The 22,732-nt window shown below is 34.6% G+C and overlaps 1 protein-coding gene across 1 annotated transcript; it reads right to left on the reverse strand.

The window, feature by feature from the left end:
* Positions 1 to 3,092: 3,092 nt before the first annotated feature.
* On the reverse strand, positions 3,093 to 22,669 carry LOC105303432 (Fanconi anemia group M protein). The gene is made up of 12 exons (XM_023522087.1): positions 22,553 to 22,669; positions 20,810 to 21,649; positions 20,174 to 20,346; positions 17,538 to 17,615; positions 16,340 to 16,498; positions 13,551 to 13,682; positions 11,712 to 11,844; positions 11,258 to 11,383; positions 10,657 to 10,737; positions 7,990 to 8,174; positions 3,922 to 4,128; positions 3,093 to 3,338 (listed from the first exon to the last, which is right to left on the reverse strand). The coding sequence occupies exons 2-12, from the start codon at positions 21,327 to 21,329 to the stop codon at positions 3,117 to 3,119; spliced, it is 2,016 nt and encodes a 671-aa protein (XP_023377855.1). The 5' UTR covers positions 21,330 to 21,649; positions 22,553 to 22,669; the 3' UTR covers positions 3,093 to 3,116.
* Positions 22,670 to 22,732: the final 63 nt, after the last annotated feature.

The following is a 22,732-nucleotide window of genomic DNA, read 5'->3' on the forward strand; positions in this document are numbered from 1 at the left end:
AAAGTTGTCCATAATTTAATTCTTCTTTCTGATAAGACCAATCTTCTTGGAATTACTTGCCTCATTCTGTAAGTTAAACAGAGGATTTAAAAGAGTTAAAAAAATGTTGGAAAGGATGTGAAAACGAACCTCATACTGCTGGTGGAACTGCAATGGTACAGCCCTATGCAAAACGATTGAGTCCTCAAACTAAGATGATTACATTGATCCGACTTCCTTACTGAATAACCAAGACTAAACCCATATCCAAAAAGATATTTGCACACTGATGTTCATAGCAGCACTATTCACGATAGCCAGGACATGGAAGCAACCGAAGTGTCCTACGATAGATGATTGGCTAAAGAAGCTGTGGTACATATATACAATGGAATACTAGCCATAAGAAGAGATGAAATACTGCCATTTGTGACAATCTGGATGGACCTCAAGATAATCATGCTAAGCGAAATAAGCCAGACTGAAAAAGTTGAAAATCACATGATATCACTTATATGTGGGATATAAACCTAAAAGCAACAAAAGAACAGGACAGAGACTCAGGGACATGGACAATGGACTGGTGGTTACCAGAAGGTAGGGGGTGGAGGACAAGGGAAGAGGTAAACAGGGTAAAGGGGGTAAAATATAGGGGAGCTGGGGGGAGAGTGAAGTGGGTAAAGGGGATCAAATATATGGTAGCTGAAGGAAACTGGACTCTGGGTGGTAATGACACAATACAATATATAGATGTCAAATTATAATGTACACCTGAAAATTATATAATTGTATTAACCAATGTCACCCCAATGAACTTAAAAAAAATTAAAAAATAACAACAACGAAAAAGAGGTTAAAAAATCTGTTAGGCAAACACAAAATATACAACATCGTCTCTGTCTATTCATCACTGCTAAACCACTGATTCTATTCCTTAAAAGTAGTATTCTTCATATAATCACTCTAGTTATCACTTCCTGCTTCTACATATCTCCTAATTTCTCTCACTTCTTTAAAAGTACTACTGCACCCTTCTATCTAGGAGCTAACCTTTGGTAATGACTTCATTAACAGAATAAAACCAGGTAGCTAGGCTCTCAGTCTTGGTCTCTTTTGGACTCTCTCCATTTGTTGTCTAAGACCTGGCATGAAATAGTCAGATAACATACAAATAAAAACTAGTACCATGATTCTATCATAACATTATTGGAAGGGCTATCTGAAGCTTGGGGATGGTGGGAACCCCAAGACTAAAAAGAGTTTTTAGCTTAAGACTTAAAGGCGGCAGACGGGGGGAATGGAGGATGATAAAAAAGACCTACTGTTTTAAAAATGACATAATAATATACATTTTTAAAAATGATAAATTAACCTTTTTTGACTTCCATAATCTCTATAAACGAAAATAATTGCCAATTTGGAAAGGATAAACATTATAAAGCAGGAACTCTGGCCTAATACAGATGAGGGCAGAAAAAAAAAATCATAAAGACTACTGAAACAGAAAACAAGAAACTTCTGTCTTAGCTATTTCCAAATACTATTAAGAAGCTTTTGTAAAATAAGGAATTTGAACTAAGTGATCTCTCAGGTCCCTTTCAGATCTAAAAATCTGAGGCCCTAAGACTTTTGAAATATTGAAATATTGAAAATATTGAAATATTGAAAATATTCTACTCTCCTACTCGCTTTAAATAAATTCAGGCCTCTAAGCCCCAATGAATTATATACTGATATATAGAAGATTACATTTATACACACAATCTTGGCAAGAGGAATTGGTGACACTTCAAATACACAAACAACTGCTACCTAGGTGAACCAAGGATCATAACCATTCTTTGCATTGAGAAAACAAAACTAAATCAATGAGAAAAAGGTACAAAGATTTTTCAACATAAAAAAGAACTTTCTTCTATACAGGGATATTCAACAATAGAATGAACCCTCAAAAAGAAATATAATTTGCTTTAACAGATATTCAAGTTGAGGCTAGATATGCATTTAACAAGGATGTAGCAGAAAGCATTCCTAACAGTAATTGGACCAAATGATCCAAAGGTTCCTCTCAAATCTTAAAATACAATTACAGGATTTTATGATTCTTTAAAAGCCCTCCTTAAAGATTAAAAAAAAAAAAAACCCCAAAAAACAAAAAAAACTTTTTAGTTTCTCATTTTCATAGTGCTAATATTTCAAGATAATTTCTTGATATCACCAAAACCTCTGCAGTCCTTAAGCTAGCAACACCCTCAATACTAACTATGCTCCCTGGCACCAAAGCATTTGTTTCTCACTGACTCAGTATTACCAATTGTTTCTTTTAACAACGAGAAAAGAAAAAGAATTATCTCCTTTGCAGATTGGGAAAGAAACCATTCCACCTACCTTTTTTAGAGCAATTCCAAAGACATATGAAAATGTTTGTAAACTCCTTCTTTAACCCTTGAGTATGTATGTAAATCTCTGTAAAAGTAAGCAAGCCTCTAGGGAGCTTTTCAACCAGATCTTAAGGGTCTAGAAGCTGTCTCTTTGACATGTAAATATCAAGGAAGATTAGTGTCCCCGTGTTCCAGTCACCAGCGGACTTTACCTTAGGTATCAGTCTCAGAGCTGTCACTATCTGCTTGTCATAGAGATAAGTTTTATTATTTCATTGAATAAAGGCAATTAGCTAACACAAATGGCTACCTTGATTATCAGGTGAATTTGGGATGAACTATGAAAGAATGTCTAGCAAATGGTGCTGTCTTCTTATATAGGACAAGTTACTGTTAATCTCGAGAATATGTATATAAAGGATCCTAAGTATTTAGGGTAGTGAACAGGGTAGAATTTCTGTCCTTGTGGATCGCCTACAATGCACACCGTAATCTGGTTTAATGCTTATTCAATAATAAAACTTTTCTTTCTTTTCCTCATTTTGTAAAGAGGATATTTTAATTTTCCTACCACTGAGTTTCTATTACACTATATTGCCAGTGTCTCTTGCCCTTTACCACACATCCTTTCCCTCCTAAGAGAACACCCATAACATTGTAGAATGAATGCTCATAGCACTCCTCAAAGAACAAATACATCATTATATGACCTGCTAACTAAAAGGAAAAATGTGCATGTTTTAAATGCAAAATTTTTTATTTACCATTCCTATGGGAAAAGATAGATGACTTTTGCTTCAAGTTTCGAGAAGGCTTCTCTGGTTGATAGACACCATTTATAATGGACATTTTATGTAATTCTGGATTGATTCCATCAGGAACCATTCGTGGACTTCGCTGGTAAAAATGAAGGGCCTGCTTGTTACCTGAAATAGCTCTGTAAATATTTCTTTTGTTGGATTGACTTTGATTATAAGTCTGCAAAAACAAACATTAGATTATATTATTTCTATAATAATCACTTAGCCATAACAAGCAATTATTAGTTTGAGTTTATTATAAACAGTAAATTAAACTCTGATCAAGTTAAATACTTGGAGAATAGAATATCTGTTGTCTTGAATTTGAACCCTGTTCAATTAACTCTTGATGAAAATCGTTTCAAAGTCTATTATTATAAAAGCCTACCTTAGTAACTATATTGCAAAAAAGAAATCTTATTTAGTATCTTGCTGTTTTTGAGTAAGGCTGATATTTATAAATACGTATAAGTTGCTTTTTTTAAAAAATACTATTCCTGTATTTCAGCTTCTTACTTTACCCCTCTACACTTCAGTTTTCTTTACTGTATACAAGAAAAGCAATACTCCCCTTACAGGATTGTTAATACAGAATTAAATAAGATACTGCATCAATAATATTGTGATAAGTTTACACGGTGGCAGATAATTACTAGAATTAGGGGGTGATCACATTGTAAGGTATAAAAATGTTGAATTTGTCGTTAGGCTGTATTTCTCAAGTTTAAATTAACAAATCATGTTTCTTAAAGTCTACTTACACGTTCTTCTCGTCCTTCAGCAAGGATAACAACAATCCTGCCTTGACGTTTTCGGCCAGTTCTACCCATCCGTTGTATAAGACGAATTGGGCTCTTCTGGGCATCAAAACATATTATAAGATCGACTTCTCCTATATCCAAACCTTCTTCACCAACACAAGTAGAAACCAATGTATTGTAACCACCACTACGAAATTGTTTCACCACCTAAAATAAAAATGACTTAAAAATAACTAGATGCAAATAAATATGAGAGAATTGTTGCTCAAAGCAAACATTTCCTGCTCACCTCAAAATGATGAAATCAGATTAAAAATCTCCATGAATACTACTAAATAGGAAAAGGGTGGCAAAATGGCAATATAAGCCAAAAGAAACTGTGGTAAAATGCAAAGGGCAGTCTTAATCCTTTGCTTTAATAGGGGTTGTAATTCCAAAAGAGTTTGTTAATAATTTACCCACAAATGAGAAATCTCAGATGCTATTTTTAGCATCACTAAAAGGGCATATAGGGAAGGTAAGTAGCCCACAGAAATTACTGCTATTTATTATATCCTAGATCTAAATTTATTGTAAGGTGTATGCCAAGTAAGAACGTTTTATTACTCTTAGAATTTGTGGATGAAAAAGGGGCATTTTAAGAAATCTAACCGAAAGTAACCTCAGAAGGATCTGATCACAAATTCCTAACTAGGCAGGTGAAGGTAGGTAGTCACACCTCAGGCCTATAACTTCTTTAGTAACAGGTTTATCTTTGCCTTAAGCAAGCCCTGCCCATTGTTTCTGTGAATCTAGGTTAACACACCCTTGAAATGCCTCTTTTTCTTAGAGGTCTCAATAGAGCAGTAATCTTAACTATCCTATAATCTAAGCCCCCACCCTGCTTTCTCCCACCTCTATGTAATTGTCCTAATTGCTTTCTCCCTAATTCCAAATGTAGAAAAAAGAAACTGCAAAACTGTCATTCTCTGAAGCATTTGACATCTTGCTTCCCGGCACTGTTGTTGTCAGTTTGGCTCAAAGAAATAAACTCTTATAAAAATTCTCTTCAGGTTTGGACATTCTTACAATAACAAATTCACCTTTCCTTTTATACTATTATTCCAGTGAGGGGGTAGTAGAATATGCCACCCAAAATATGACTGTAAGAGTTGTCAATGTAAAAAACGTCCAAACCTGTAGAGAATTTTATGAGTTTATTTAAGCCAAACTGACGACACATGCCAGGGAGCAAGGTCTTTCTTGCTCCTCTCACTCCATATTTCTCTGACTATAAACTTTGACACTGGTTATATTCCACTTTCCACCTACTCTGAGTCTGTACGTATACAGTTGAATGTGGCTGGAGAAAAATATCAACTATGTTAACTGGTTTCACTTTAAATTCATAATTTCTCACCTTGAATGGGCCTTTGGTGCTATATGAAAATCATTTCACATTTCCCTAATCCATTCACACTCCCCATTCTCCCAGATAACTGTTTCCTACTCTCTCCTGTCTCATCAAACTTCTAATACTTCCTCTCTATCCTCACTCTCAGCTGGTGACAGAACAAAAATTGAGCAATCAAAAAGACCTTCCACAAGGTATCACTACCAGGTCAACTTATCCACCCGTACCTGTGGCTACATAGACTACCTTCTCCCTTATTGTTTTGAATAAATTCCATGTTAACGGAGGTTACTCCCTCTACTTTTGTACTAGATCTCATCCCTTTCCCTCATCTACTCATAGATCATTCCAGCAATACTCTCCTCTACTCTATCATCAAGTTCTTTCACAACCCAACATAAGACAAACAAAATATCACTTCCATCTTTGCTCTCCTTTACAGCAAAACCCTTGAAAGAGAATTGTATACTTGCTATCTCCAGCTCTTCGCAATGGTGGCTTATCTCCACCACTCCACTAAAACTGTTTTTTCCAAGCTCATTTGCCTTCTCACCTCTTTATCCAATGGTCAATTCCCAGTTATCACCTTACAGGACCTACTAGCAGCATTTATACATTTAATCACTCTTCTTCCTTGTTTGTTCCCAGGATACCACACTCTCTTGGTCTTTCTCTGATTATACTAGCCACTTATTCTGATTCCATATGGAATCATAATCACTTCTATCTCATAACAATGAAGTACCCTAGAGCTGTCTTTGGACATCTTCTCTATCTCCATTCAATCAGTTGGTAATTTCATGCAATCTACATGATGATGACTCCTGAATATATACTTCCATGAATCCATGAAACTATTAAACAAGACTTATATATTCAATTGTTCATTCAACAACTCTATTTGATATGTAAAACAGTGTTACTCAAAGTGCAGCCCATGAACTGTTTATTACTAGTGCTGGTTACAAATTGTTTATTACTGGCCAACAAGTAGAAAAACTAAGAGTAAGAGTTTAGAAGTTTAACAGAATAATTCTGTTTGTTGACTCTAATAATAAAAAATTTGAACATGACCTTTGTTTTGCAGTAATTTTACTTTTCTCGTAATTCATGTTTATTGTAATGTTCAAAAGTATCTGTCTATGAAGTATTAGGAGGAAATAAACTAATCTTCCAGTTTTGATAGCTGGAAAACCATTAATCTCATGGTTATGACAGTTAACTTGTCCAAAACCAAGCTCTTGATATTCTCTCCAAAACCTGTTTCCTGCAGGCTTAGCTATTTTAGTTAACAGCAGCAATTTTTAGTTGTTTAAACCAAAAACCTTGGCATTAGCCTTCATACTCCTTTATCTCACATCTCACTCTAATGTCAATAACTTCTGTCAGCCCAACCTTCAAAATGTATCCAGAATACAATCATTTCTCAAAACCTTCCCTGCTACCACTGTAGTACAAGCCACCATCATTGTTAGCTTGAATTATTATAATAAGTCTTCCAATTTGTCTTCCTATTTCCACACTTAGTTCCTTATAGTTTATTCTTAACCAGTGTGATTCTTTTAAAATATAAATCAGGCCATGACCCTCCTATCCTCCAAACTCTCCAAGGGCTTTTTCCCATCTCATTCAGAGTAAAAGCTACTACTGTCATTAAGATGGAAATTACCTATAAGGCCCTAAAGAATCTGGCCCTCCAGTTCCTCTGTGACTTCATCACCTGTTCCTAAATAATTTAATTTCAACTTGACCCTCCTAGGTAAAAATCCACTTTATTTCTCATTCACATACAAATGTTAGGATTTGTAATAATCACCTACTAGATGTCTGAACCCTTTAAAGTACTTATAATCAGACTTGAGATAGGAAAAGGTGTTATAGTCAGACTCAGGAAAAGACCCTCCCCACCAGATCCAGACAGCTTAAACAGACTTCTGAGTGCAGTGAGGGCTGGTATAAAAGTTATTTAAAGAACGAGATTCCTCCTCTACTAATGTTGAAAGAATCAAGAAAAGATCTATCAAAATGAATTTGACCTTAAAGACACACCTAATTGCTAGTGACTACTCAGTGTAGACCTATAGATAATCTGCAAAAATCTGTAAACGGTTTATAAAAATTAAGAGTCTAAAACTTCCCCACAAAACTTATCACAGTATGTAGAAAACTTATGACCTCTCATTCAGAGCATACAGCTACCTTAAATACCACCATGGTTTCCTCTGACCATATTTTTAAATGAAGATTTTTAAATAACAGAAAAAAGACATAATTGTTTAAAATAACTAGAATGACTTAAATAGACAGTAAACATTTATTGAAGGCTCTACCGCACAATTTCATTTAATGCTTACAACTCTAGGGAGTACATTTGCAGATAAGAATAACTGAGGCACAGGAAGTAAAGAAACTTATAAGTAGAAGAGCCAGGATTCCAACCCAGTAGTATGATTCCACAGACTATCTGCTTAAATATTACACTTTACATTACTTAAAAATGTGTGTGTGTGTGTGTGTGTGTGTGTATGTGTATATATACACCATCTTTTTTTTACATGTTTTACTATAAAATTACCTTTAAGAAGTACCCAATTGATCAGTGAGTTAAAACAAAAATGCATAAGTGCAAAGCTAACCAATATTATTTTTACTTCATTGTCTCTAAAAATAATTACCTCCAGTTGCTCCTTCTGGGTAAAACCTTTCATGCTCTTCCCTGAGGCATGGCCAACAAAAGTCATTACTCTAATAATTGGCTGGTGCTGTAAAAGCATTTCTGCAATTTCTTGAACACTATCTCGAAATGAAGAGAAGATCATAACTCTGGTTTTGTCACATTTCTTTTCAGATGTGTTTTGAGCTTTATAACAAAAAAAAAAATGAAAACTTTTAAAAAAAGAATATAGATAAGAACTAGTTCAAAAGACAAGCCCGAAACTATGTAGTAATGAATGACAATTCTTTCAAAAGAATAATTTAAGACATCTTAAACCTTTGCTGGTTTTCTCACCTTTCCTAGTAATTTTAATAACCTTAGCTCCTTATCTCTCATTGGCTGTCATAAAATAAAATCCTATACAAATCAAATAAAAATTACCTGAATCACTTTTGACCAGGCTTTCATTTCATGCATGATGCCTATTATTTCCCTTTATGTTCTAAGTCAGAAGTACAGAAATGTAGAGTTCTTACTGATTTCATAAATCTCCCCTTTTCTTTTTGTTTACCAAAGGCACTGTCTTAATCCAGGCCATGGAATTCAGTCCCCATACCTATTATACTTTCAAATTCTCCAGTAACTACTGAATATACCCTACAAGCCAATTGCAAAGTTCCTCCCAATGTCTCTGTGCTTCAAAGGCAGTAAAATGTGTGAATAAGAACATGATCTCGTAGGCTGGGTCACTTACTCTCTGGGTGATGTGTGGCCATGGTAGTTATTTTATTTCTTTAAGCTTTAGTTTCTTCATGTCTAATATGGATTGAGGGGATGATTAAATGAACTAGTAAATATAAAGTATGTAGACTTGCACATAGCAATTGGCTAATAATTGCAAGTTGTATGAGGTTTTCTGTTATTAGTTTTCTTCTGTGTTTAAGCTTGCTCAGGACTTTGACAATCCTTCTTTCTTCCATATGATTTATATTATATTTATTACCATGTGTGTGCCAGGGACTACACTAAGCATTTGTATATTAATTCATTTAGTCTTCCTAACAACCCTAAGGATTAAATGACAATACACATAAAGCTAAATTCACAATACATAAAGAAAAAGTAACAGGAGCTGCAAGAAAAATTATTTTAGACAAACTTCCTTTGAGTCACCATAGCATCGAGCTTCTGCATCTGACCAATCTCTAACCAATAGCTACTTTCAGTGCAAAGTATGTCTTCTTCGACCAGCCACCGCCTGTTTTTCTGCCTTCATTCCACTGAAGCTCCTCTATCAAAGTTATCAATAATTTCCATATTGCCAAATTCAATGGATACTTTTTAGTTCATATAAGCACACTTCTCAGCAGTATTTAATACAGTCTGCTCCATCCTACTGAAATAGTCTCTTCCCTCAGCTTCTCTGATACTGCACTTGTCTGGTTTCTTTCTCAATCTCCTTTGTGGCTTTTTTCCATCTGAATTCTAAATATTAGTATTCTTCAGAACTACATTATGGGTGCTCTCTTGTCCCTAAACTGTATTCCTGGTGATGTAATCACATGCATTCCTGAAACTTTAAATACTGCCTTTACGCTGATGACTACAAAATATATTCATGCATCTGTAAAGAGATAAAAATAGCCCAGACCATTCTTCTGAAATCCAGATTCACTTTTCTAATGCCTACACATTTCCACTTAGATGTCTCAAGAGCATCCTAACATGTTTGCTCTTTCTTCTCTATATTGTTCTTAATTTTCTCTTTGTTCATATAATCATCCATAAACACACACGCATCTATATGATTCCTTTTTTTCTTATATCCTATGTCCAGTCCATCAACAAATACTGTTGGCTCCAACTTCAAAATATACTTAGAATCTATGACCACTTCTCAGCACTTCCACTATTAAAGCCTCCATCTGTTATCATCCTAGACTGTTACAATAGACTCCTAATTCATCAATGTCTACTTTCCACAAAACTACCAGAGCAATCTTTCAAAAAAGTCAGAGTATATCACTCTGTAGCTCTAAGTGCTTCTGTTAACAACTGCACAAAGCACACACTTTCAAAGAATAAAATCCAAAGTCCTGACTTTCCTACAAGCCCTAGGTCTGCCCCTGACTACCTCTCCAGCCTCCTTCTATACTACCCTTACCCTCATTAAACTTATTCCAGCCAAATTGGTTTGTTTACTGATCCTTAATCATACCAAGCACTCTATTGCCTCAGGGCCTTTGGATCTGCTCTTCTCTCTGCCTGGAATGATCCTCCTCCAGAAATCCTCAAGGCTTGCTCCCTTACTTCCATCAGGTAAAAAGCTCAAATATCACCCTATAAACAGGCTTTCTCTAATACTCTATATAAAACAGCTTCCTTCATGACTATCTTCCTACCTAGTTCACTTTTCCCTACCATCATATTATATATTATCTTACTATCTGCTTCCCTTATATTGCCCAAGACTAATCTTTTCTTTTTCACATATCTAACAGTATTAACATTCCTACCATTCCCGTTGCCCTTATCCTCCCAAAATTTCTCAGTTTTTTTATATTCATTATTCAGAGTAACTAAAAGCCCAACTTCTCCATAAGAAAAGCTAGCACAAACTAATGAGTCAGAGTTTTAGCTTTTTCAATAACTTTGCCTTGCCCTGAGGCTATTAAATATGACCTACCATTCCATGACTTGAAGTGTTCAACTACAATTTCTTCTAATTTCTTTAATTTTGGGTGACTATAGAAAAAGTCTTTATCTCCTGCAAAAATAAAAAAAATTAAAAAAATCTCTATTTTTCCATATTCAATTACATTAATATATTTTAATTACCTCTTTCAAAATGGATTTGTTAAAACTTTTTTTCTTTTTATTTAAACACTAAGTAGCATCTGGATAGCACATAAACCTTAAAGCAAAATAAAATTTGAATTTTTATAAAAATTTCATCCTGAGAGAAAATCCAAAAAGGAATCAGCAGCAACGTAGAAGAAAGAAAATATTAAGTAAGCTATACATCAGTTTTTGGTAATTCTCAGAATTTTTTCACTACCATAACAACTACTAACTTGTATTATAAACTGCTTGAATATACACATTTACCCTAAGTTGCTCCTTTTTATTGTATTTTATTTATTTGTTCTATTTATCCCTTTTAGCATTTAACAGATCTATTGCTATAAAAATACAAGTATAGAAAGACATGTGTATCAATGAAGTAAAATTTCCAAATTAACCTTGATGAAGAGGGAACAACAAAATTTTAAAAGAAAAAAACAGACCTTTTTGGATAGTAGAAATGCCACTTGCTGAAGTACTACGTGTATGTGCAAACATACACTCTAGATGATTATAGAGTTTCATGAAGTCCTCATTTCGCCTAAGTTCATTTTTTGCTCGAGTCATTCCTTCAGAAATTGAGAAAAAGTTTTCCCAATAAATAAATTTAATAGCAAAACTAATCAAATTTATTATGTATTAAGAAGATGTTAATCTTTAGAAATGTAAATTTTTAAAACTTAAACATGAAAACCATCAATGTTTTCTAGTTCTACATTCACACATATATTAATAAATGGCTTGCTTGTTTCCAGCAATTTATCAAAAACAAAGAAATATTGCCACTTGTTACAAAACCACTTCATTACTTTTTAAAAGCATTTTTAAGTAACCAAACTGTTCAATATTTGTTTTTAGCCAAAATTATACATGTCAGTATTTCTTTAAATAATTTACCTTTAGTTCCATCCATAATTCCACAAAGGAAGAAATATAATGATCTCATTCCCATTTGCTGCAATAATTCATAACCATGATATAAACTAATACAAACAGCAAACTCTCCCTCGATTATGCCTTGTTGTACTCCCTAGAAAAACAAGTATATATCAAATTTAATGAGAGAAAAAAATTAAGATACATGTTCCATGTAGAACTTACTGGTTCCATTGCATGTCACAGGATGTTGCTATGGAAGGTGGCAATGTATTTTCCATATAAAATCTGTCCCTTCATATTTTTTTAATTCAACATTAAATTTAAGTTTTAAAGAGAATAAATGAAGGAGGGGAAATATTTCTCATATACTGTTTTTCTTTATAGGTCAATTATTAGCAGTACATAGGTTCATTTGTCTTTCGAAACTACTTAATAGGTATCTATTATGTGTTAAGCACTGAGCTAGACATTTGGGATACGATGGAAAATAAGTCAGATATAGGCCTATCCACATGAATGTTATGGAATCAGGATAAATATTTAATCAGACTGTTTAACATTAACATTTACCAACAAGTATATGAGCCATAATAACATCAGACACCGAGGAGACACTGTTATAAGCACATTACTTGTACAAATTCATTTAATCTTCAGATATAGGAAGTGGGTACTATTGTTATGCCCACTTTACAGATGAAGAAACTTATACTGGTGGTAAGCAGCAGAACTATTATTTGAAGCCAGGAAATTTGGCCCCGTGTCCTTGTGCTTTTAACCACTACTCTTAAGGAAAAGTGAACTACACATTCCTTAAAGGGGAACATACAGTAGGTGTATCTAATAAGACAGTTTTAAAAGAAGACCATTGAGAACAACATATTTTAATTATTTTCCTTTACTAGAGATAAAGACTATTATTCTCTAGTTTACATTTAGTAGCATTTAACATCAGTGATGTTAAATGTTTAAATGTTTCCAAGATAGTGATAAATGCCCTAAAATGGCAGCCCAATTACGTGAAAGAGTAAAACCACCTCTCTGTAAAATATAAACTGTCATCAGTAAGATCAAGTTTTAAATTTACTATTTAAAATTTCAATGAATCTTTAACTCCTAGCAAAAATTAAAGACATTTTATAAATATACTAATATACTAATTGTATTATTATATAATTTCACAGAGGAGTTACCCTTAGTGGTTCCCCAGATACTAGAGAATAAAGTCCATATTTCTGGTGTGACATTTAAAGCTACACCCATGTGGTCACACCTAGGTTAACTATCACCTTGGACTTCCTCAATCTTTTACCTTAGCCAAATTGGTTTGCTCACTATCTCCCTCAGACTTTTGTTCAACTGCCTCTGTTCTTTTGCACATGTGTTCCTTTTCAGTTCCAAGAAAAACTCAGTGCCTTTTTATGCTTGCGAGCATCTCTTGACTTTGGACCTAGCTTGATGGATAATGTTCCTATTCGCCTATTTTTTTCCTATGAAGATTAGAAATAGAAGCTTACTGTGATGCTTCCTCCAAACTCGATATCGAGTCAAGACAAAATGCTATGGATCTAAAAGTTATTTAGAATCTATCCTGTCATAGCTCTTTGACTTTGTGCAAAACAAAAATAAACTAAAAGACCAACTCTTAATTAAAAGTTATAAGGTAAATTTATCTTAATTCAAAGCATAGGCTGTATTCCTGTTAATTTTTTTCATGCTTTTATAAAGTATACAAATCATATCTGAATTCTTTATGAAGTAATAATATATATAGCGAAAAATAATCATTATTTACATTTCATCCTGGCTCTGAGTAAAAACTTAATCTATCACCAAAATTTATTTTAAAATACCTACCACAATGTTTGGAGATGGATTTTTCCTAAATTGATCTCTTGCCAGAATTATCTGGTATTTTGTTAGATTGGGGATATCCCTTCTCATCAAAAGATTCCTTTGAATCAAAGAACTGGCAAATGCTTCCAAAATCTGCAAATTTCAAAAAAAAATGTAGTTTAAGCTTGTCTTAAAGTCCTTTTTCAAATACAATTATTTCATTACATACTAAAGTAAGACATATATAAAATGGTATATTAAAGTTTGTCCTAAAATGAATTTTTAAATAAAACACAGAAAACATAATGATAAAATTTTATAGTACTTGACATTTATCCCCAGATAACATCCATTTGAGAGTCAGCACAACCATTAATTAGATCCAACTATAATTGAAAGACATATGTGTTTTTCTGTTTATTTCTTAACTTCCCTCCTCTTTCTCAGTTTAATTACAGTGAAAGGATGGCTTTGATTTCTGTTGCATCTTCAGTGCCTACAACAAGGTCTGGCACAAAGGTAAATATTTACAGACGGATGACTAAATCAAATGCCTTGAATACATTGAATGATGAGGTGTATCTAGCATGCGAGGTTCTGAAGACAGAGCAGTTCAGGTAGAGAAAACAGCAGACCAAAGGTCCTGATGAAGGAATGAGCTTGATGACAGAGTGAAAAAAGATCTTCAGTGAAGACCTACTATAGCAATACATAATGAAATGATTCAAATTTTTGCCTAATTTTTATTTCCTAAAGTTGAACTATTTTAGTACATTTATGCCTAAAGAAGCACTCTAAAAATATTGACACTATTAAATTATTATATGTAATTATACAAATTACATTGTTTACATTCTTGTAAGTGGAACGATTTTAATCATAACCAAATGTATTTGTATTTAGGAACTGATTACTGGAAAGACTTTGCCATATCTTAATTATGCTTAGAATTTTGTTACAAATAATTTAAAAACCAAACCATATTCCTATAAAATTATTTTTAATAAAGACTTATTAAAGGTTAAATAATAAATGAATGTTTTGGTTATCTATGCCTGCATAACAAAGTACTGCAAAACATTATAGATTAAAACAACCACCATTTTATTTGCTCGTGATTCTCATTCTGTGGGTAAGAACTCAAGCAGATCAGTCAGAGGGCCTAGGATATATGACACCACAGTAACAATGAGAATATCTAGTACCTAGATCCTGGTTTCTAAATACCATTCTTCCATAAAAGGAACAAGGATTCCTTGGAGAGATGGTTGATTCCACGGCTGGGACAAGAAAAATACCAAATGAACATAAAATATCTTGTAATGCCAGGAAGTTAACATGTCTGAAGGACACAGGAGCCAACTTAAAGGAGCTCCCAATGGCCAAAGCTGGTACAATCTGAGCAACAAAATTAATAATGATAGTACTGGATTTAACCCACAGGAAACAAAAATCCTTTAGTCCATACTGATATAAAGAATTGAATTAATAGGTAAATATGGGAGAAGAAACAACCCTTCATATTAGAAGAATTCAAATTAACAAATGTAAAAGAAATGAGGGAAAGAGTTAACAATGATTAAGCAAACACTACAGAAGTAACTGTTGTATACAAGAACCATCATTATTACGTGCTAAAATCAGTGAACAAAATATGTTGATAAATAGGAATATTTGTATTCTTAAAGTATCTCCTCCTCCTGGAACTCTCTATACTATTTCTGCAAATTTCTTGAAACTCTAAAATTATTGTAAATGTTAAAAATGAAAAAAGAATTCTGTCAGGGCACAACAGCTTGTCTCTGCACCTGATGTCTGGAGACTCAGATGGCTGGGGGAGCTGAAATAGCTCAACTGGGGCCACATGTCCGAACCTTCGATTCTACTTTGTTATCTACTGGTTCCTCCCTTCTCCTCAACATGGATAGCTTGAGTTTTGTCACATTCTGTTGGTCAAAGTCAGTCACAGGGCCAGCCTAGATTCTAGGGAAGAGGAAATGTATCCTACCTCTCAACTAGAGGAGTGGCAAAGAATCTGTGGCCATCTTTAATCCATGGCAATGAAATATGAAAACAAGGTATTCTCCTAGCATGACACTAATTATGAACTACAGAAAAACAATGTGTTACCTCAAATTTCTTCCACTGAAAGTGATAACTGTCAAAGAAGATTCTCAATAGCTACAATTGGACCAGATAATTCTTTATTGTCGGAGGCTCTCCTGTCCATTGCAGAATGTTAAGCAGCATTTCCAGTCTCTATATACTAAATGCCAGGAGCAATCCATCCCCTATTCTCTCTAGATATAACAACCAAAAATGTGTTACGTCATTGCCAAATGTTACCAGGTAGGCACAATCGCCTCTCGTTGAGAACCATTGCTATATAAGGGATCAGGGAGGAACATACTGAAAATACATTTCCTTACAAAGAAATTTCTGATTGAATCTGGATATGTGTTATGGGTATGTTCACTAAATAAAAAGTCACTGAACTGCACATATATTTTGTGCACTCTGCTGAGTGTGTGTATGAGGAGAAAGTGTTATACTACAATTGAAAAGTTTACTTAAAAAAATACAAAACCATATAAGGCTATTATTGACTTTAGAAATGGTCAACTTCTTTAACTAAGTTTGTCAGTACATTTAAAACATGGTGCTCATTCCAAAAATTTTAATTTCAAAAAATTTTTCAACGATTGTATAAAATGATAACTATATATTCTCACAGCCAGATTCTGTTAATTAAAATAATTACACTATCAGTTCATTTATTAAAATCCTGCATTGTGATCAAAATGGCTTACCTGAACATACGCCTTTTGGATAGCTGTGAGTTCTTCACCAAGGGGAACAACAAGCTTTTCAACTTGTCTTTCATGAGAGTATGGCAAAATATCTGGAGAATCTTCAGAACGAAGTTCTATCTGCCCAATTAGTAGGTTAGTAATAACCTGCTGCACAGCCTACACAAAATCAGTTATGATCATAAATTATGTTACATGTTAAATATTTTACTTTGTCACTAACAGAAATAGCAGTAAAATTTTTGAAAGAAACATTAAAAATTCATCATTAATTTAAAAAAAGTACTATAAAGTACACAAGAATTGGCACAATAGAGGAACAAGGCTTTTGAAACATCTTTCTTCCACATAGCCCTTCAAGCCAAGCATCCAAGAAATAAGGATATCGTAAATGTCTAACAAGTCAATGAAATATATTTTGCACTTTCCAATAGCAGTGATATTTTCCATCAACATTTCATAAGGACTCAAAACTGAAGTTTTAGATCAGCAAACTAAATCCCCTCAAAATTATATAACAGTCAAGTTTAGAGCAAAAAAAAAAAAAAGGGTTTGCCAAGAATCAGGAAATCTACATAACCTCACTCCAATCATGAGAAAATATTAAACCCAAATTGAGGGATATTCTACAAAATATCTGGCACTCACTCTTCAAAAGCATCATGAAAAACAAGAAAAGGTCATGGAAGACAACAAAAGACGGAGGAACTGTCACAGATTGGAATGGACAAAGGAGACATGACAACTAATGCAATGTAAGATCCTGAACTAGACACTGAAGCAGAAAAGGACACTGGTAGGAAAACCGGCAAAATTCAAATACGGTCTACTAGTACTAGTAACTAGATTAGTTACTAGTATTGTATTAATGTTAATTTCCTGGTTTTGATAATTTTATCATGGAGACTTCAATTTTTTCAAATTTTCTGGAAGTCTAAAGTCATTTCAAAATAAGACATTAAAAGAACTGAAAACAGTAAAAATTTAACAAACAGCTTTAGATGATTCTTCTGCACACTGAAGTCTGAAAATTACTAATGTATAAAAACTAACTGTAAACAGAAGAAAAAGTAGTCAAGTTGTAGGAAATGTTGTAGTCTTAATGTCAAACTAAATACTAAAATGGAAAACTGATCTGGCCACATACAAAAGTTCTTATTTTCCTAAGTGTTAATAAATGGAAAGACATTTTACTTACCTTTATATCACTACCTGGTGTGGCACTAAGAGCCAAGATTCTAAAGTGATTGGTATATTTGACTAGTTCTCTCACAACCTTAAAAAAAAAAAAAAAAAACCTCTTTAATTTCATCTATCCAATACAAAAAAAAAAATAATTTTGTTAAATAGGCTATTATATATGGACCATTATCATTATTCCTTTATTCGGAGTATTGATAAACCTAGTATATGAAACAATCATTAGTCATATTATATGAAGAGCAAGTGATTTAGGTCTATACACCAATCAAAAACACTTTGGGATTTCTTCTATATATAAAGCTATGACATCAAGGCCTAATACAGAGGCAAATCAAAATATTCAGATGGCTAACTCAAGGGCAAATGAAAGAAAAGAGTCCACTCTCCATTGCTTGGGCCACAGTGTAGCCTTACAGCTATATACATATGCACATTTACCGGATTAGGATAAATCACAGTATAAAAATAGAAAAAAATTGAATACCAATATAAAATTAAATTTGAAATAAAAAAATTATTTTGAGATTTTAAAGAAGTTAGATTTTAAGTGGAAGGCTCACAATTTTTAAATTAAGTTTATTTTTAAAAGAATAAGGCTACTTTGGGGTAATTTAAAAAATCTTAACTTTCCTTTTAAATTCTAAAACATTTTCTAGGTGGCAACAAGCGTCATTCCAGGTTTCCCAGTTTAATTTCAACACAACTTCTGGTATGATTAATACTGGATAATTTTCCAGATTCTCATATGCCCCTTCATGAGGCCCCAATATAAGAAAAAAGGACCCCTAAGTAAACTGAGTTGCAGGAATAGCTCTCAGTATTCCACAGTTCCACATTAGACATAGAAAACAGTAAAACTAGATTATCTAAAAACTGTTCTAACTTCAACCCATGTCAAGGATGAATTCAATGAATCTTCACACTGAATCTTCATTAAAACTCAAAGAAATTATTTCTAGAGCTTGTTTTTTAAAAAAAAAAACGCGATATAGAATGCATATAAAGATAGAATATTATATTTAATGGACAGTTAAACAGAATTGTTCTAATTAAAAACTGATGCAAGACAAAATGTCCCTAATACATGACTTTTTTCCAAGAGGGGTTCTCAAGCATTTTGTAGAAGAACTAGTGGTGTGTTTGTAACCCCGGAAGATAATTTCTTCATTGAGCTGGTATGCCTGTTAGAACCTATATCTGAATATTCAATGTAGCATAAACTCTCAGGGATGTTTGAGTATTAATTAAGTCAATGCATGTCTCATAGTACTTTAAAAGCATAAGCCCTGTTGTTTAAAAAAGAAATCACCTATTAAAAAAAAATTTTAATGCTTAGCAATTTTTTAAAAATAAACGAGTTAAAGTTGCTAAATATAAGCTAAATCTACAAAATGAATTCCATAATTAGAATAAAAATTTGTAATTGCTCCTCTCAAGTGGAAACCCTAACACAATGAGTATCAATTTAACTTGAAAAAAATACAAATAAATGGAAAAATATATCCATTTTCTAGCTGAGATCAACTCTGAGAAAGATGATTTTTCCAAAAGATAATACTGATATAATACAATAATAAAGTCCCCCAAAAAAGCTACTTTACAAATTCACAAAATGACAGTGAAACTCATCTCTTTGCACTAAATGAAATTAACTTTCCCTTCTAACCTTACACAATATTCTCTCCCTAGTATTACCAGCTATTAGTTTTAATACCTAGCACTTATAAGTTGATGATTTCCAAATCTGTATCTCCAGCTCAGAACTCTTTACTTAATCTATACTTCTATCACCTACTGCTTACTAGATATCTACAGCTAGATTCCTCACAGATATCTCAAACTCAACAATCTAAAACTGTACTATCTTTCCATAACACCTCAAATATTCTCTACGTCCAGAACTTTCCATCTTGACTAGTAGCACCAACATCCTCACAATCTTCCAAGTCAGAAACCTGGGAGTCATCCTGAATTCCTATCTTTCATTGTACACTTGCTTTTAGCTCTCTCTCTAATCTCTTCTAAATCTTAAATATTGCCCTAGCTAAACATTTTTCAATGTCTCCACCACCTACATCCTTTATGACCTACAAAGAGCATTCAAACTACTAAGCATAAACTACAAATGCCTTCATGACTTGGCTCTTAAGTACTCTCCAGTCATAGCCCACCTTTTCACCTTTGTACTTTATATTACTATAGTACTTGACTACAAGGCACTGTGTTAGGTATGCTGCATTATGTCATTCGATCTCTAAAACAATGCTAACAGTTGAGTATTATTTTACCTACCTACCAAGGAATTACACTGCATATTCACTACAAATCTTTGAATTATCTTAGTTTCAAAACTCCACCCATACCCTAGTTTGGATCACTGCCTCAATGACGAGGCTCTCACATCTACATCTGACACTAATGGCCTTGTTAAGCAAAATAAATAAACAAATAAAGACAGCAGACACTGATTTTAATAGATGAAGAAAAGTATTTCCTATCGCTATCTGTTCCAAGATAACAGATGTTAAGGCTTTTCATAATACCATCAATAACTTCCATTATTAATCATTATTCTCCAAAATACCCTCTAACAATGTTTACTCTACAAAATACTTTTTAAGAAAATATTACCTGGCAATAAGCATAGTTTCCAAGAGCTTTATGAGCTTCATCAATAACTAGACACTTTATTTCAGCAGCAGGACAAGCTCCTCTAGAAAGGTCATTTACCATGACTTGAGGTGTAAGGAAAAGGACTCTCTTATTGCTCCATATTTCCTTCCTGGTGACAGCGTGGGTAGATCCTATAAATAAAAGTGACACTGGGTAACCGATGGGGAATACATAAACACTTAACAGCTTCAAAATGCTCTGACAAGCTACAGGGATTCTGACAGAATAAAACAAACCTATTAAGGCTGGACTTGCTGCAAATACAGTCATACCACAGAGACATGCAGTGGTCAGTTCCAGACCACCGCAATAAAGCTAGTATAGCAATAAAGTGAGTGGTAATCTTTTGGCTGGTTGGAGGGTCTTTCCTTCATTTCTAAAAACGTCAACATCTGTGAAGCGCAATAAAGCAAAGAGCAATAAAAAGGAGGCATGCCTATACATGATGTTTAAGGGAGAGGAAGTAAGAAAACATATAATCTAGGGACTATTCCATGTTTCAGGAATTCCTTTAGCTCAATTTCCAAGAGAACGCGTACTTTCTCCTGAGTACCCAGCTCTTAATTTCAAATTAGCCCATTCTTTTTAAAATACCTGTCATTTCCGCCATGTGGAATTGCGGGATCCCCATCACCCGGTAGCAAGCCTCGATCTGCTGTGTCACCAACGGTTTCGTGGGGGCCATGAAAACCACCTTGCCAGAAGGGAACCAGCGGTAGAAATTGTACATGACCACGGCGGCAATAAAGGTCTTTCCCAGCCCGGTGGGCAAACACACTAGCGTGTTACAGAACAGAGCGGCCCGGGCGATGTGAAGCTGGTAGTCCCGCACTGGGCAATTAGTAGGGTAAATCCACAGGGCTCCCGCAGAGGTGCAGAACCCGCTGTTCTCTAGACTCAGCTGCCGCTCAGCCTCGTACATTGCGACAAGCAGCACATCATCATCATCTGACTCCGGCTGTGCCACGGCGGCTTCTGCCGCAGCAGGAAATCGCGCCTTAGAGACGCTGGGGTTCTGAGGCCGCTCATTTCCAGAGCTGCAACCTGGAGCCCCAGCGGATCGGGAGATACTCGAGCCCCACGTCTGGAAAAGCGTTCTTTGCCGTCCGCTCATGAGGCCGACAACCACCAAAAGTTTTTCTCAGATGCCAGCAGCTGCAGCAGCTCAACCGCCACCGTTTCACCCCCATCGGTTTACCTTCACCCAGAACAGTGGAACCAGAGGCGGGGCTGAGGTTAGTTTATCCAGTTGAAAATGCCGCCCCTGAGTTTGCGTTGAGAATGATTGGCTAGCTTCATGGAAACCCTCGAGGCCCTCCCAGAGACGCATGCGCATTGTTTTGGAGTTACTTCAAACTTGGTCCCTTTTTCAGCTTTTTAGTAAACTCTGAATTTGAGTTCCGCGTCCAATGGCTGGGTGTCCTGCCGTCATTGCTGAAGTGATGTCGCATGAAATAATAAAAATAAATAACCTTGAGATCCTGAGGACAATCAGTACTCACATTTTTTTGTGAACTTAACATTATTATAATCTAACATGGCTTATTTGTTGTTAGTTGTGTTTTTAAATCAGAAAATGAGGTGAAAACCGAAAATTTAGATTCAATTAAATGTCTTATTTCTCTACCCAGGCTGAGAAAACAAAATGTCGGGTCTCTTTTTTGCAGTATTAGGAGTGGCAACCCATTATCTTAATATTTTTATTATTAACGTGGAAGTAAATGGTTTGGTCCTGATATTCGCTGGACAATCCGAAAGGGAAAAAAAATGATTCTGATGCTCCTCACATCTTCATAAATTATATGGAACGATAAGCGTCTTTGTGGTTTTACTCTAGCGATAGCTTTCTACCTCAAGCTTGGATACAATTCCCGGCTTCTCTACTCTAAACCTGGCGACTTTAAGGAACCGTTGTAAATTTGTTTCCTCGTGTATTGAGGAAAAGTACACACACATCCTGAAATGTTTTGAGCATTAATGTCACCCACATCGCCATCAGCAAACGACTTCTTGCGCGTAGCTTCGTTACATTGTTTTATTGGGTTAAATTCCTGAATTTGCTTTTAGATCATTGTTTCTCTTGTGTTTGTATTTTGGGGGGTGGGGAGCACAGGTTGTATTTTAGTTTCATTTGTGTGAGTTTTAAAAGAGAGATGGGATATGGGTTATTCTGTTAGATGAAGACAGCCAATTTAGGTGTGAATTTTTAGGTTCGAATTAGATAAAATGAAGTTAGTTGTCTAAATGCTGTTTTCTTTAAATAGGTTATAGACTTTAAAGGCACAGCAAACCGTCGGTAAAAAACAAGTGTGGGTAATGGCTAGTAAATATCACTACCTTCAGAAGTCTCACAAGGGCTCCAATTAAGAGTAGATTACAGTTTACAGTATTCTGCGCAGTTGGCCGCTAGAGCCCCATCAGCTGGATTTTCACCCGGACTCAAAAAAGAAGTCCTCAAAGCACAGCCTTGACGTCACTCAAGGACGCGCCCCAATCCCGCCGGGTAGTGCCGTGATC

The sequence above is a fragment of the Pteropus vampyrus genome, unplaced genomic scaffold (genome assembly GCF_000151845.1).
Source record: "Pteropus vampyrus isolate Shadow unplaced genomic scaffold, Pvam_2.0 Scaffold10, whole genome shotgun sequence".
NCBI lineage: Eukaryota > Metazoa > Chordata > Mammalia > Chiroptera > Pteropodidae > Pteropus > Pteropus vampyrus.